Source organism: Cetorhinus maximus, chromosome 5 (assembly GCF_964194155.1).
Source record: "Cetorhinus maximus chromosome 5, sCetMax3.hap1.1, whole genome shotgun sequence".
Classification (NCBI taxonomy): Eukaryota; Metazoa; Chordata; class Chondrichthyes; order Lamniformes; family Cetorhinidae; genus Cetorhinus; species Cetorhinus maximus.
In genome coordinates, this window is record NC_135883.1 from 172,457,445 (window position 1) to 172,474,757 (window position 17,313).

Consider the following 17,313-nt stretch of genomic DNA (forward strand, 5'->3'; position numbering starts at 1 on the left):
GCTGGATAGAGGGCCAGTGATAGGTGGAGATAACCAAAAGATGTCACAGACAAAAGGACAAAGAGGTGTTGAAGGTGGTGATATTATCTAAAGGAATGTGCTAATTAAGGGTAGGAACCTTAACCTCTACCCTTAATTAGCACATTCCTTTAGATAATATCACCACCTTCAACACCTCTTTGTCCTTTTGTCTGTGACATCTTTTGGTTATCTCCATTTATCACTGGCCCTCTATCCAGCTCTTCTTGTCCCACCCCCCCCTAAAACCAGCTTATATTTCACCTCTCTTCTATTTTTACTTAGTTCTGTTGAAGAGTCACGCGGACTCGAAACGTTAACTGTGCTCCTCTCCACAGATGCTGCCAGACCTGCTGTGTTTTTCCAAGTAGTTATGTTTTTGTAGTAGAATATATATTTTCACTTTTTGAAATCACCCTGTTGAATTATTTTTTTCCTGAACTAGCAGTTACTATTATATAAAAACAAAAAGCTAAAAGTTACTGCGGATGCTGGAAATCCAAAACAAAAACAGAATTACCTGGAAAAATTCAGCAGGTCTGGCAGCATCGGTGGAGAAGAAATCAGTTAACGTTTCGAGCCTTCACGGCCCTTCGGCAGAACCGAAGTATAGTTAGGAGAGGGATGAAATATAAGCTGGTTTAAGGTGGGCGGGGGGGGAGAGATAATAATTTATATGGATTCTTCTTTCCCCACCTATTTCCATTATTTTTAAATCTAAAACTAAAACCTTGTTAGTCTTTCCACCCCACCCCCACTAGAGCTGTACTTTGAGTGTCCTGTCTTCCATTCTTAATTAGCACTTTTCTTAGACAAATATCACCACCTTCAACACCTCTTTGATCCTTTTGTCTGTGACATCTTTTGATTATCTGCTCCTATCACTGCCTTGCTTATCTCCACAATCACCACACTCTCAACTTCTCTCTCCCCCCCGCCCCCCCACCTTAAACCAGCTTATATTTCACCCCTCTCCTAACTATGCTTCAGTTCTGCCGAAGGGCCGTGAAGGCTCGAAACGTTAACTGATTTCTTCTCCACCGATGCTGCCAGACCTGCTGAGTTTTTCCAGTTACTATTATATGTCTGATTAAGCAGGAATGTCCTGCTTCTCTCCATGTTATCACCATGACTCACTTCAGAGTCAGATGAATCATTTTTAAAAATAAATTCTCTCCAATCAATATACATTCAGAAAAAATTCCACTCAAATGCATGACATTACATAGAAGAATAAAAACAAACTGCCAGAAATTTATAGGGGAGAGGGATGTTGAAGGGATGTTCTGGCACAGTACTGCTGTACCACCCAGTGCATAATCCTGTTCCAGAACCAACTGCTGTATATTTCCTGTACGCATTCCTATCCAACGTTTCTAGTCTGTTATTTCTAATATGCAAAGATGGCTCTTATCTGCCTTATTTCTAACCCAGGTGATCGTAGGTTTGCTCAAGTTCTGGCCGAAAACACACAGTCCAAAGGAAGTGATGTTTCTGAACGAACTGGAAGAAATTCTCGACGTCATCGAACCCTCAGAATTTGTGAAAGTAATGGAGCCACTTTTCCGACAACTCGCTAAATGTGTTTCCAGTCCGCACTTTCAGGTAACCCCAGCATTCCCAGAAACTCTTTTACTCTGGAATTTCCTTCCTGGTGAAGTGGCCACCTTTGTTTTCCTTGCTGCTATTGGATTTCTTGTATGCTCCTTTTCTCCTCACACTTCTGCCAGATCAAGGGTCCTTTCCATTGGTGCTATGAAAATAGGCACTGATAAGTGCTCATGTGTGCAGTTATGATTCTGTAACCCTTCACTTCTACCCTTCACAGGAGAGTATGGCTGTGATCCAGAGCACAGTGTGTGGTGATTGTTAGTTTGATCCATGCCCCTATCTTTATCCTTCCCCATTGCTTGACCTTTGTTTGGCTAAAAGGCTTGATTAAGAAGTTGCAGTAACCCGCCACTTTTTGAGGGAAGCCCTGTATGTGGTGCACTGTGTAATAAATGTTTGTGAAGTAAGTTATTTTATTAGATTGATGTTGGTTGTCTTGTTTCAGGTGGCAGAGCGAGCTTTGTATTATTGGAACAATGAGTATATCATGAGTTTGATCAGTGATAATGCTGCCAGGATTCTCCCTATAATGTTCCCTGCACTTTACAAAAACTCTAAAAGTCACTGGAACAAGTAAGTCAGTCTTAATTTACCCGTTTTGCAGCAGGTTGTATGGTTTCATGTGTGGGATAAAATTGGAAGTCATTCGTGACACCTGACTTAGTCATGGTACACAGCCTGAAGAGAGTCAGGGTCGAGGAGGGTATTGCTTTGGGGGAAAGAGAAACTGGTGCTCTAATCCTTCAGTTTTCATTTCTGAACTCATGTTAGTTCAGGCTTCTGAGGATTTTTGGAGATTTAGTAATTGAGTGCAATAGCTGATTGTTATTTCCTCTGGTATCCTGGTAAATAGTGAAGTGAGTGTCTTATCCTTAGTAAATGTTAGAATCTTTGTGAAATGTAGATTAATGTACATTGAAAAGAACTGAATTGTATTAAATCTGCAGCAAGCTCTCCTAATGTTAAAATGTCTTATCTCTGTTCAGGACAATCCATGGATTGATTTACAATGCATTGAAGCTATTTATGGAGATGAATCAGAAGTTGTTTGATGATTGCACTCAGCAGTACAAAGCAGAGAAACAGAAGTAAGAAAAATTCATTGGATTTAAAGGGGATATTGTGCAGGAGACAGGAAGGGATTTCCACTGCACTGGGGATAAAGGGAGCTGTACTGTTAGGACAGTCTTCACCTGAACTTCACTGGGATCAGTGTCCTGCCAAGTTGTATAAGCAGGGCTGTACAGAGGGCTTTAAACTAAATAGTCGGGGGAGGGATGATCACGTTTTAGAAGATTTGGAAAGTTGGAGAGAAACGGGAAGGCATGAGTACATGGCAGCAATATGGGTAATGGTATCCAGGGTGTGACAGGAAACGACAGAGCGTAAAAACATAAAGAGTACACCAGCATATATGGTCAGTGTAGGGAAAGTTGGCTTTAACCTAACAGAGGGGAAGGAATGTTCGGGTGCAAGGAGATTTAGAAATTTAAAGATAAAGTTGAGGCAATACAAAAGTATATCAATGTTGAGTGGGACAGGAAGGGACAGAGAGTTTAACAGTAATAGTGCATCAGAGTAGGGTCCAAGGAGGGAACAGTAGTTTAAGAAAAATGAAATTAAAGGCTCTTTATTGGAATGCAGGAAGCATCCACAATGAAACGATGAGCTATTGGCACAAAAGAAATGAATCTAATGTATCCAAATTTGCTGATGGTACAAAAATCAGTGGGAGGGCATGTTATGATGAGGACATAAGGAATCTGCAAGGGGATATAGATAGGTTAAGTGAGTGGTCAAAAATTTGGCAGATGGAGTGTGAGGTCATGCACTTTGGTAGGAAGAATCAAAAGGCAAACTATTATTTAAATGGAGAGACACTCCAAAAAAGTGCAGCACAGAGGGATCTGGATGTTCTTGTGCATGAAACACAGAAGGTTAGCATGCGGGTGCAGCTAGTAATTAAGAAGGCAAATGGAATTTTGGTCTGTAATGTTAGGGGGTTGGAGTTTAAAAATAGGGAAGTCTAGTTACAACTGTACAGGATGTTGGTGAGGCTGCACTTGGAATACTATGTTCAGTTTTGGGCCCCCGTATTTAAGAAAGGATATACTGGCATTGGAGGCAATTCAAAAGAGATTCACTAGGCTGGTTCTTGGGATGAATGGGTTGACTTATCAAGAACGGCTAAACAGGTTAGCCTTTATTCATTAGAGTTTAGAAGAATGAGGGGTGATCTTATTGAAACATACAAGATTCTGAAGGGGCTTGACGGGGTAGATGTTGAGAAGATGTTTCCACTAGTGGGGGAATCTCGAACTAGGGGACATAGTTACAGAATAAGGGGGCACTCATTTAAAACTAAGATGCAAAGGAGTTTCTTCTCTGAGGGTAGTGAATGTCTGGAATTCTCTACCCCAGAGAGCTGTGGAGGTTAGATCACTGAAACTATTTTAAGAGGGGGCAGATAGATTTTTAAAATATTAGGAAGTTAAGGGCTATGAAGTGCTGGCACGAAAGAGGAGTTGAGGCCTGGGGCAGATCAGTCATGATCTTATTGAATGGCGGGACAGGCTTGAGGGGCCGAATGCTCCCATTTCTTATGTTCTTATGTAAATGGTTTAGATCTAATCACCATTACAAAGACGTAGAAACATAGAAAATAGGAGCAGGAGTAGGTCAGTCGGCTCTTCGAGCCTACTCTGTCACTCAGTATGATCATGGCTGATCCTCTACCTCAATGCCATACTCCCGCTCTCTCTCCAGACCCCTTGACACCTTTAGACTCTAGACATCTATCTATTTCCTCCTTAAATATATTCAGTGACTTGACCCCCACAGAACCCTACAGCCTTCTGTGGTAGAGAATTCCACAGGTTCACCACCCTCTGAGTGAATGAGCTTCTCCTCATCTCAGTCCTAAATGGCCCACCCTGGATCCTGAGACTGTGACCCCCTTGTTCTAGACCCCAGCCATATCATCCCTGCATCGTCTGTCCGGCCCTGTCAGAATTTTATACGTTTCAATGAATTCCCCTCTCATTCTTCTAAACTCCAGTGAATATAGGCTTAGTCGGCCCAGTCTCTCCTCAGGATAATCCTGCCATCCCTGGTCTGGTGAACCTTCGCTGCACTCCCTCTGTGGCAAGTATATCCTTTCTTAGGTAAGGAGACCAAAACTGCACACAATACTCCAGATGTGGTCTCACCACGGCCCTGTATAGCTCCAGTAGGACATCCTTGCTTCTGTACTCAAGTCCTCTTGCAATAAAGGCCAACATACCATTTGCCTTCTTAACTGCTTGCTGCACCTGCATGCTTGCTTTCAGTGATTGGTGTACAAGGATACCCAGGCCCCTTTGTACATAAAATTTCCCAGTCTATTACCATTTAAATAATGCTCTGCCATTCCGTTTTTCCTACCAAAGTGGATAACTTCACACTTGTCCACATTATACTGCATGTGCCATGTATTTGAGGGAGGCAGTGGCATAATGGTATTGTCACTGGACTAGCATTCCAGAGACCCGGGGTAGTGCTCTGGGGACCTGGGCTCGAATCCCACCATGGTAGATGGTGAAATTTGAATTCAATAAAAATCTGGAATTAAAAGCCTGATGATGACCATGAAACCACTGTCGATTGTTGTAAAAACCTACCTGGTCCTTTATGGAAGGAAATCTGCCGTCCTTACCTGGTCTGGCCTACGTGTGACTGCAGACCCACAACAGTGTGGTTGACTCTTAAAGCCCCCTGAACAAGGGCAGTTAGGGATGGACAATAAATATTGGTCTAGCCAGCAACGCCCATATGAATGAATAAAACAAAAATCACTCAAACTATCTATATCGCCTTGAAACCTCTTAACACCCTCCTTCCACACCCACATTCCCACCAAGTTCTGTATCATCAGCAAACTTGGAAACATTACCTTTGGTTCCCTCACCCAAATCATTGATATATATTGTGAATAGCTGTGGCCCAAGCACTGATCCCTGCTGTACCCGACTAGTCACTGCCTGCCACCCTGAAAAAGACCTGTTTATTCCTACCCTCTTTGCTGTCTGCTAACCAATTCTCAATCCATGCCAATATATTAACTCCAATCCACGTGCTTTAATTTTACACACTAACCTCTTATGTGGGATTTTATCAGAAGCTTTCTGAAAATTCAAATGAGGGAGGCGGTGGCATAGTGGTTCTCCCTTATCTATTCTGCTTGTTATGTCCTCAAAAAAGCTCCAGTAGCTTTGTCAAACATGATTTCCCTTTCATAAATCCGTGTTGACTTTGTCTAATCCCATTGATATTTTCTAAGTGTCCTTTATCACATCCTTTAGAATAGACTCCAGCATTTTCCATACTACTGATGTTAGGCTAACTGGTCTGTAATTCGCTGTTTCTCCCTTCCTCCTTTTTTAAACAGTGGGGCTACATTTGCCACCCTCCAATCTGCCAGGACTGTTCCAGAATCTACAGAATTTTGGAAGATGACAACCAATGCAGCCACTATTTCCACGGCCACCTCTTTTACTACCCTGGGATGTAGATTATCAGGCCCTGGGGATTTATTGACTTTCAGTCCCGTTAATTTCTCCAACACTATTGTTTTAGTAATAGTAAGTTCCTTCAATTCCTCCTTCTCACTGGAGCCTTGGTTCCCTAGCATTTCTGGGAAGTTGTTTGAATTTTCCTCCATGAAGACAGAACTAAAGTAGCTGTTTAATTGCTGTGTCATATCCTTGTTTTCTATTATAAATTCTCCTGTTTTGGACTGTAAGGGACGTATATTTGTCTTCACTAATGTTTTCCTTTTTTACATACTTATAGAAGCTTTTACAGTCTGCTTTTATGTTCCTTGTAAGTTTACTCTCATACTATATTTTTCCCCTCTTAACCAGTCTCTTGGCCCTCCTTTGCTGAATTCTAAACTGCTCCCAATCCTCGGGCTTGCTACTTTTTCTAGCAACTTTATATGACTCCTCTTTGGATCTAATACTATCTTTAATTTCTTTTGTTAGCCATTGTTGGACTGCTTTTTCTGCTGTGTTTTCATGCCAGAAAGGAATGTATAATTGTTTCAATGCATACATTTGTTCCTTAAATATTATCCATTGCCTAACCACTGTCATGCCTTTTAATGAAGTTCCTCAATCTATCTTAGCCAACTCGCGCCTCATACTTTCGTAGTTTCCTTTGTTTTGATTTAGGACCCTACTTTCAGATTGGACTACTTCACTTTCCACCCTAATGAAGAATTCTGTCATGTTATGGTCACTGTTCCCTAAAGGACCCCTTGCAACAAGATTATTAATTAACCCCTTCTCATTGCACATGGATACAAGGTGACCAAGGTTGGGAAATAAATATTCCAGGGTACACAACATTTTGAAAAGGCAGGCAGAATGGGAAAGGAGTAGAGGGTAGCCCTGATAATAAAGGATGACATAAGGACATTGGACCATAAGAAAAAGGAGCAGGAGTAAGCCATTCGGCCCATTGAGCCTGCACCACCATTTAAAAAGATCATAGAGCCTATAGTATGGGAAAAGGCCATTTGGCCCATCGTGTCCCTGCTGGTCAACAAGTGGCCATCCAGCCTAATCTCTTTTCTTACTCTTGATCAATAACCTTGTAGGTTGTGGCACCTCGAGTACATATTCAAGTATTTTTTAAATGTCATGACGTTTTCTGCTTCTACCACCCTTTCAGGCAGCAAGTTCCAGATTCCCACCACCCTCTGGGTGAAACAATTTTGTCTCAAATCCCCTCTAAACCTCCCATCTAAATTCATGCCACCCTTTATTTTATAGATCCTCAACTAAAGACGTTCCTATCCAATCTATCTAGACCCCTCATTATTTTATACACTTCAGTTAGGTCTCCCCTCAGCTTCCTCTGTTCCAAAGAAAACAACTCCAGCCTATGCAAAAATAAAAGTAAAAAACTGCAGATGCTGGAAATCCAAAACAAAAATAAAAATACCTGGAAAAACTCAGCAGGTCTGGCAACATCTGCGGAGAGGAACACACTTAACGTTTTGAGTCCGTATGACTCTTCAACACAACTAAGTAAAAAGTTCACTGTTGAAAATCCAAACACACTGCATCTTCTGGTTCCACTTTATCCACCCTGCTTGTTACATCCTTGAAGAGCTCTAATAAATTTGTCAAACACGATTTTCTATCTCTGCAACCACTTCCTTTACGCCCCTAGGATGCAGGCCATCAGGTCCAGGGGACTTGTCAGCCTTTAATCCCATTAGCTTTCTAGTGATCATGTGGCTGAATACAACATAAGGAGGCGTCTTTCCCGATTTAGTCAATGGGGAAACCATGTCTTTTGTTTCTGTTGAAAAATTTGAATTCCATCTTGGAAGAAAGGAAACTCTGCAAGAGTTGTTTAGCTCTCATGAGATTAAATCCTTCTTCTTTGTCACAGGAAACAGATGGTTATAACATCAGATCAGAATCCAGTCTAACCAACTTTCTTGACTTCTTTGAGGATGTGTCATCTCATTGGACTGTGGGGGTCCCTACAGTGTGGTATAAAACACTCAAAGTGTTCAATAAAGCTCCAAATGAACGGCTACTAGTTGGGCTTTGAAACCATGGAGCTCTGAAACTGGCTGAAAGATAGGAGATGAGGAGTACTGATTCAAGAAGCTGTGACAGTGTAGGGTGGGGTCCCCTAGGGATCAGTACTGTGACTGCTACTGTTTCTAGTTGGCATCGATGACTTAGATTCAGAATCTCAGTGAAAATTTGTCTAATATTTAGGAATGGCATAGAATTGTAAGTCAGCTTGTCAACTACAAAATAAATTGGACAAAATGTGCAAGTTGATGAAACAAATGCAGCTGAAATTTAAATTCAGAGCAAAATACTTTAAATGCTGTAAATAGTTTACATATCAGGCAGCATCTGTGGAGCGAAGTTAATGTTTCAGGTGTGGATCCTTCATCAGGACTGGGGAAATTAAAATTAAAATGGACAGGTGTAAGGTGCTCCACAGGAAAAGGAAGAATGTGAGGCAAGTCCTCATGGAAGGTATTGAACTAGGAATAACATTGAGAGATCCAAGGGTCTTGGTGGGGCTCAGTGCTTAACATGTCTGAACATTGCAGAACACTGAAACCTTGGTTTCCACTAGGGTCAGTCAGCTCCTTACCTCATTACAGGCTTAAATCAAAGTTGGATAAACGAGATGAACTCAAGAGGTGAGGTGAGAGTGACTGCACTTGACATCAAGGCAGCATTTGACCAAGTGTGGCATCAAGGAGCCCTAGCAAAACTGGAGTCAACAGGAATCGGGGGAAATCTAACCATCTCCCCTTGACATGCAGTCGCATTATCATCGCTAAACCCCCATCGTCAACGTCCCAGCAGTTACTGTTCACCAGAAACCAGCCATATAAATACTGTAGCTACATGAGCAGGTCAGAGGCTAGTAATTCTGCAGCAAGTAACTCATTTCCTGACTTCCCAAAGCCTGTCCACCATCTACAAGACTCAAGTCAGGAGTGTGATGGAATATTCTCCACTTGTCTGGACGAGTGCAGCTCCAACAACACTCAAGAAGCTCGATATAATCTAGCACAAACCAGCCCACTTGATTGGCACCCCATCCACCACCTTCAACATTCACTCCCTCCACCATGACGCACAGTAGCAGCAGTGTGTACCATCTACAAGATGCACTGCAGAAACTCACCAAGGCTCCTTTGACAGCACCGTCCAAACACACGACCTCTACCAATTAGAAGGACAAGGGAAGAAGATGCATGGGAACACCACCACCTGGAAGTTCTCCTCCAAGCCCCTTACCATCCTGACTTAGAAATATATCGCTGTTCCTTCACTGTTGCTGGGTCAAAATCCTGGAACTCCCTTCCTAACAGCACTGTGGATGTAGCTACACCACATGGATTGCAGTGATTCAGGAAGGCACCACTTTCTCAAGGGCAATTAGGGATGGACAATAAATGCTGGCCTAGCCAGCCACACCCACACCCCGTGAACAAATACATTTTTGAAAAAGCAGCAATCAACAAAGAGATATGAATACTTGACTACAGCCAAAGGAATGGAATACAGGCATGGTCACAGTGAGTGCATGGTGAGTTTCTTAGATCACATCTTGGTATTGTATAGAGAGGAGGCCTAATGTCAGAAATCTAAGTTATGAGGAAAGACTGACAAAACTTTAATATTTGCCCTCTGGATTTTGACGCCTGTGAAGTGATCTATTGAGGGATGTACGATAGTAAACAGTATTGATGAGTTAAATTAAGCAAATAAATTCAGATGAAATTGAGTGTAGGATTTGGAATTGGTTAGTAGAGTGATGTCAGAGTTTCTTCACACAGATTGGTCAGCACACGTAATCACAGAATAGTACATCACAGAAAGAGGTCACTCACCCCATCGAGACTCTTTAATAGAGCGATCCAGTGGGCCCCTTCTGGGTGCAGCTTTCCTCCCTCAAGTATTTATCCCATTTCCCTTTGAAGGCCACTTTTGAATCTGCATCCACTACTCTTATCCAGCTATGGATTTCAAAACCTAAACTGTTGTTGCATTAAAGTTTTCCCTCATGTCAACTCTAATTTTTTCCAATCATCAAATCTGTGCCCACTCATAATCAATCCTTCAGCCGTTGGAAACGGTTTATCTTTACTTACTCTTTCTAAACCGTTCATAATTTTAAACGCCTCCATCAAATTTCCTCTTAGCCTTCTCTACTCTAAAGGAGAACAACATTTATTCTAAACCATCTCCAAAGCCTTTATGCCCTTCCTAAAGTGTACTGCTCAGAGTTGGACATGATACTCTAGCTTGGGCCAAACCAGAGATTACGTAGATTTAGCATACGTTTTTGTATACTGTGGCACTTTTGTATACTTGGAAGTATATTGCTGTTCCTTCACTGTTGCTGGGTCAAAATCCTGGAACTCCCTATAAGACCATAAGACATAGGAGCAGAAATTAGGCCATTCGGCCCATCAAGTCTGCTCCGCCATTCAATCATGGCTGATAAGTTTCTCAACCCCATTCTCCCGCCTTCTCCCCGTAACCTTTGATCCCCTTACCAATCAAGAACCTATCTATCTCAGTCTTAAATACACTCAATGACCTGGCCTCCACAGCCTCCTGTGGCAATGAATTCCATAGATTCACCACTCTCTGGCTAAAGAAGTTTCTCCTCATCTCTGTTCTAAAAGGTCTTCCCTTTACTCTGAGGCTGTGCCCTTGGGTCCTAGTCTCTCCTACTAATGGAAACAGAAACATCTTCCCCAAGTCCACTCTATCCAGGCCTTTCAGTATTCTGTAAGTTTCAATCAGATCCCCCCTCATCCTTCTAAACTCCATCGAGTTTAGACCCAGAGTCCTCAAATGTTCCTCATATGTTAAGCCTTTCATTCCTGGGATTGTTCTCGTGAAATTCCTCTGGACCCTCTCCAGGGCCAGCACATCCTTCCTGAGATACGGGGCCCAAAACAGCTCTGTGGATGTAGCGACATCACATTGGATTGCAGTGATTCAGGAAGGCATAGTTTAGCATAGGTTTTTGTATACTGTGGATACACAGGTCGGTGTCAGCCATTCCTTTCAGTAGAAGATGCGTCCCCTTGCTTGTTTCTCCAGCTGCACCTCCCTAAGAAGACAGATCTCACTGATGACGGTGATGTAAATTTGGAGTCTCGATAGCTCACGTGATGCGATTGCAGATCTTTCCAGAAGGTCACTCTTGAGATTATCCATGAATGTTCCAACATTCCAAGTTGCAAAATTGGGTAGAGATAGAAAAAGCAAAGGAAGGAAGTCACTGGTGGGAGTAGTTTATATGCTCTCTGACAGCAGCTACACTATAGGACAGAGTATGCAGGAAGAAATAATGGGGGATTGTAGGAAAAGTGCCACAATAATCATGGATGACTTTAATCTACATATAAATTGGACAAATTAGATTGGCAAAGGTAGCCTGAAAGATGAGTTCATCGTGTAGTCTGGACAGTTTCTTAGAACAGCACGTTATAGAGCCAACCAGAGAGCAGGCTATTCTAGACTTGGCAATGTGCAGTGAGACAGGATTAATTAGTGACTTCATGGTAAAGGAGCCTCTGGATGGCAGTGATCATAACATGATTTGAATTTTGCATTCAGTTTGAGGGTGAGAAGAGTGGAGGCTAGTATTTTAAACCTTAAATAAAGGCAGTTACAAGGGTATGAGGACAGAGCTAGCTAAAGTGAACTGAGAAATTAGGTTGAAGGGTAGGACAGTAGAGATAAAGTAAGGGGAGATGGTGGCATATTGGTATTGTCACTGGACTGGTATTCCAGAGACCCAGGGTAATGCTTTGGGGATCCAGGTTCAAATCCCACCACGGCAGATGGTGAAATTTGAATTTAATAAAAAATCTGATGCTGATGGTGGTAAAAAAAATTGTCCTTTGGGGAAGGAAATCTGCTGTCTTTACCTGATTTGGCCTACATGTGACTACATCTGAGGCTAACTATTTTGTGTTCACTGTAGAAGACACAAAAAACATCCCAGAAATACTTGGAAATCAAGAGGTGAAAAGGTGGGCTATAATCACCAGGGAGAAAACTGTTAAAACTAAAGCCTGACAAGTCCCCAGGACCGGATGACCTGCATACTAGGGTCTTAAAAGAATATAAGAAATAGGAGCAGGAGTAGGCCATTCGGCCCCTCAAGCCTGCCCCGCCATTCAATAAGATCATGGCTGATCTGCCCCAGGCATCAACTCCTCATAGCCCTCAACTCAACATATTTCAAAAATCTATCTGCCTCTTCTTTAAATACTTTCAGTGATCTAGCCTCCACAGCTCTCTGGGGTAGAGAATTCCAGATATTCACTACCCTCTGAGAGAAGAAATTCCTTCACATCTCAGTTTTAAATGAGTGCCCCCTTATTCTGTAACTATGTCCCCTAGTTTGAGATTTCCCCCACTAGTGGAAACATCTTCTCAACATCTACCCTGTCAAGCCCCCTCAGAATCTTGTACGTTTCAATAAGATCACCCCTCATTCTTCTAAACGCTAATGAATAAAGGCCTAACCTGTATGGCCGTTCTTGATAAGTCAACCTCTTCATCCCAGGAACCAGCCTAGTGAATCTCTTTTGAACTGCCTCCAATGCCAGTATATCCTTTCTTAAATACGGGGACCAAAACTGTACACTACTCCAGGTGCAGCCTCACCAATACCCTGTACAGTTGTAACAAGACTTCCCTGTTTTTAAACTCTAACACCCTAGCAATACAGGCCAAAATTCCATTTGCCTTCTTAATTACTTGCTGTACCTGCATGCTAACTTTTTCTGTTTAATTCGAACCTGGGTCCCCAGGGCATTACCCTGAGTATCTGGAATACTAGTCCAATGATAATACCACTATGCCACCGCCTCCCCAACTCAACTACTTACAATTTATATCAATAACTTGAATGATGGGAGCAAATTTATGCTTGTTAAATTTGCTGATGATACAAGGATGGGTAGGAAAGCAAGTTGCGAGTTAGATACAAAGAGACAGCAAAGGAATAGATAGGTTAAGTGAATAGACAAAAATTTGGCCGATGGAGTATAATGTGGGAAAATGTGAAGTTGTCCACTTTGGCAGAAAGAATAGAAAATCAGTACATTGTTTAAATGCAGAAAGTTGCAGAGCTCTGCAGCACAGAGGGATCTGGGTGTCTTGGTATATGAATCACAAAAATTTAGTCTGCAGGTACAGCAAGTAATTAAGAAAGCAATAGGAATGTTGGAGTTTATTGCAAGGGGAATGGAATATAAAAGTAGGGAAGCTTTGCTAGTTGTACAGGTTGTTGGTGAGACCACATCTGGAGTACTGTGTACAGTTTGGTCTCCTTACTTAAGAAAGGATACAATTATATTAAAAGCAGTTCAGAGAAGTTTCATTTGACTCATTCCTGGGATGAAGGGGTTACCTTAGAAGGGAAGGTTGAACAGGGTAGGCCTGTATCCATTGGAATTTAAAAGATTGGGAGGTGATCCTATTGAAACATATAAGACCCTGAGGGGACTTACAGGGTGGAAGCTGAAAGAATGTTTCTCCTTGTGGGAGAGACTAGAACTAGGAGATACAGTTTAAAAATAAGGGATCTCCCATTAAGACAGAGATGAGAATTTTTTCTCTCAATGGGTTGTTAGTTTGTGGATTTCTCTTCTCCAGAGAGCAGTGGAGGCTGGGTCATTGAATATTTTAAGGCTGAGTTAGATAAATTCTTTATTGACAAGGGAGTGAAAGGTTATATGAGGTGGACAGGAGAGTAGAGTTGAGGCCACAATCAGATCAGCCATGACCTTATCAAATAGAGCAGGCTCGAGGGCACGAATGGTCTCTTCCTGATTCATATGCTCGTATGTGTGTAAAATTTAAAGTTTTCTTCCTTTGATCACAAAGGTGATCCTGCAGGGTGTCATTCCCCGGCCAGGAGAAAGTGGGACAACCTACTTTTAAGGCACCATTTCTAGCCCCTTCCCCATTTGGGTTGAGCAGAGGGTATCCTCTGTCCCAGCTATGGTGTCCAATGAACTTCATGCATTTGTCATCTCAGTGCAGATTCTTGATTAGTTATTCCCAGATTCATAGCCCTGTCCCAATTGCCAATTTTCCATCGCCACAGGACTTTGCAAAAGGATCCTGGTAGAAGCCTGCACGTGACTTTGTTTAATGCGGAGACTGTGGGGTGGAGTCATTGCCCATGAGCTTGACAGGTTGCTGGTCAGAAATATGTCGAACCACAATGACCAGGACCATCATGCCGCTGCAGCCTTCTCCCATCTTCGCAGCTAGTGAGACTCTCAATCTTCCTTCAACTGTTCTGGCTTTTGAGGACTCCATGGACGGCTCTACCAGGAGCAAGGAGCTCGCAAAAGCATTGCTCAAAGGATCGTCAAAGTTCATAAACCTCTCCACCAAATCAAGGTGACAATCCACAGAGGGATCCGGAATAGGATCTTAGATGCACTGTCAGAACTCCCCAATAGTATAAATGAAAGACTGATGACACTTCACCTACAGCTCAGCCATAATCAAAATGCCACCATTGTTGACTCCAATGATGATGTTATGCCCCAATGAAATCCTCATTGCTACCCCTTAGGAAGAACGAGTCATCTTTCTGGAAGACTTTTTTTTATTCACCCACGGGATGTGGGCTTCGCTGGCTGGGCCAGCATTTATTACCCATCCCTAGTTGCCCTTGAGAAGGTGGTGGTGAGCTGCCTTCTTGAACAGCTGCAGTCCAAGTGGTGTAGGTACACTCACAGTGCTGTTAGGGAGGGAATTCCAGGATTTTGACCCAGCAACAGTGAAGGAACGGTGATAAATTTCCAAATGAGGATGGTGAGTGGCTTGGAGGGGAACTTCCAGGTGGTGGTGTTACCATCTATCTGCTGCCCCTTGTCCTTCTAGATAGTAGTGGTCGTGGGTTTGGAAGGTGCTGTTGAAGAAGCCTTGGTGAATTCCTGCAATGCATCTTGTAGATGGTACACACTGCTGCTACTGTGCGATGGTGGTGGAAGGAGTGAATGTTTGTGGATGTGGTGCCAATCAAGCGGGCTGCTTTGTCCTGGATGTGTCAAGCTTCTTGAGTGTTGTGGGAGCTGCATTGATCCAGACAAATGGGGAGTATTCCATCACACTCCTGACTAGTGCCTTGTCGATGGTGGACAGGCTTTGGGAGTCAGGAGGTGAGTTACTCGTTGCATTTCCTAGCCTCTGACCTGCCCTTGTAGCCACAGTATTTATATGGCTAGTCCAGTTCAGTTTCTGGTCAATGGTATGTTGATAGTGTGGGATTCAGTGATGGTAATGCCATTGAACATCAAAGTGCGATGGTTGGATTCTTTCTTGTTGCAGATGGTCATTGCCTGGCACTTGTGTAGCACGAATGTTACTTGCCACTTGTCAGCCCAAGCTTGGATGTTGTCCAAGTCTTGCTGCATTTGGACATGGATTGCTTCAGTATCTGAGGAGCCGCGAATGGTGATGAACATCATGTAATCATCGGCGAAAATCCCCACTTCTGACCTGATGATGGAAGAGAGATCATTGATGAAGCAGCTGAAGATGGTTGGGCCGAGGACACTACCCTGAGGAACTCCTGCAGTGATGTCCTGGAGCTGAGATGACTGACCTTCAACAACCACAACCATCATCCTTTGTGCTAGGCATGACTGCAACCAGCAGGGAGTTTTCCCCTGATTCCCATTGACTCCAGTTTTGCTGGGGCTCCTTGATGCCACACTCTGCCAAATGCTGCCTTGATGTCAAGGGCTGTCATTCTCGCCTCACCTCAGGACTACAGCTCTTTTGTCCATGTTTGAACCAAGGCTGTAATAAGGTCAGGAGCTGAGTCACCCTGGCGGAACCCAAACTGGGCGTCAGTGAGCAGATTATTGCTAAGCTAGTGCCGCTTGATAGCATTGTTGATGGCCCCTTCCATTACTTTACTGATGATCGAGAGTAGACTGATGGGGCGGTAATTGGCCAGGTTGGATTTGTCCTGCTTGTGTACAGGACATACCTGGGCAATTTTCTACATAGCCGGGTAGATGCCAGTGTTGTAACTGTACTGGAACAGGTTGGCTAGGGGTGCGACATGTTCTGGAGCACAAGTCTTCAGCACTGTGCTAGAATATTGTCAGGGCCCATAGCCTTTGCAGTATCCAGTGCCTTCAGCTATTTCTTGATATCACGTGGAGTGAATCAAATTGGCTGAAGACTGGCATCTGTGATGCTGGGGACCTCCGAAGGATCATCCTTTGACACTTCTGACAGAAGATTGTAGCAAATGCTTCAGCCTTATCTTTTGCACTGATGTGCTGGGCTCCTCCATCATTGAGGATGGGGATATTGGTGGAGCCTCCTCCTCCAGTGAGTTGTTTAATTGTCCACCGCCATTCACGACTGGATGTGGTAGGACTGCAGAGCTGAGATCTGATCTGTTGGTTGTGGGATCGCTTAGCCCTGTCTAGCACTTGCTGCTTATGCTGTTCGGTACACAAGTAATCCTGTGTTATAGCTTCACCAGGTTGATACCTCATTTTTAGGTATGCCTGGTGCTGTTCCTGGCATGTCCCTCCTGCACTCTTCTTTGAACCAGGTTGATCCCCTGGCTTGTTGGTAATGGTAGAGTGGGGAATATGCCGGGCCATGAGGTTACAGATTGTGTTCGAATAGAATTCTGCTGCTGCTGATGGCCCACAGCACCTCATGATTGCTCAGTCGAGTTGCTAGACCTGTTTGAAATCTATCTCATTTAGCACGGTGGTAGTGCCACACAACACAATGGAGGGTATCTTCAATGTGAAGGCGGGACTTCATCTCCACAATGACTATGCGGTGGTCACTCCTACCGATGCTGTCATGGACAGATGCATCTGCAGCAGGCAGGTTGGTGAGGATGAGGTCAAGTATGTTTTTCCCTCTTGTTGGTTCCCCCACCTGCCGCAGGCCCAGTCTAGCAGCTATGCCATTTAGGACCCAGCCAGCTAGGTCAATAGTGGTGCTACCGAGCCACTCTTGGTGTTGGACATTGAAGTCACCAGAGTACATTCTGAGCCCTTGCCACCCTCACTGCTTCCTCCAATTGGTGTTCAAAATGGAGGAGTACTGACTCAAAAGCTTGGGA

The 17,313-nt window shown here is 43.4% G+C and overlaps 1 protein-coding gene across 2 annotated transcripts in view; it reads left to right on the top strand.

Annotated features, from left to right (window-relative positions):
- ppp2r5d (protein phosphatase 2, regulatory subunit B', delta) overlaps positions 1 to 17,313 on the top strand; it is a 184,799-nt gene that overhangs the window by 151,912 nt on the left and 15,574 nt on the right. For both annotated transcript variants that reach the window (XR_013576687.1, XM_078542811.1), the window contains exons 11-13: positions 1,453 to 1,623; positions 2,075 to 2,202; positions 2,616 to 2,717. Coding sequence is in view for 1 of the 2 variants with exons in the window: in XM_078542811.1 (XP_078398937.1) it covers positions 1,453 to 1,623; positions 2,075 to 2,202; positions 2,616 to 2,717 (401 nt within the window). In the remaining variant the exon portion in view is untranslated. The remainder of the gene's footprint in view (positions 1 to 1,452; positions 1,624 to 2,074; positions 2,203 to 2,615; positions 2,718 to 17,313) is intronic.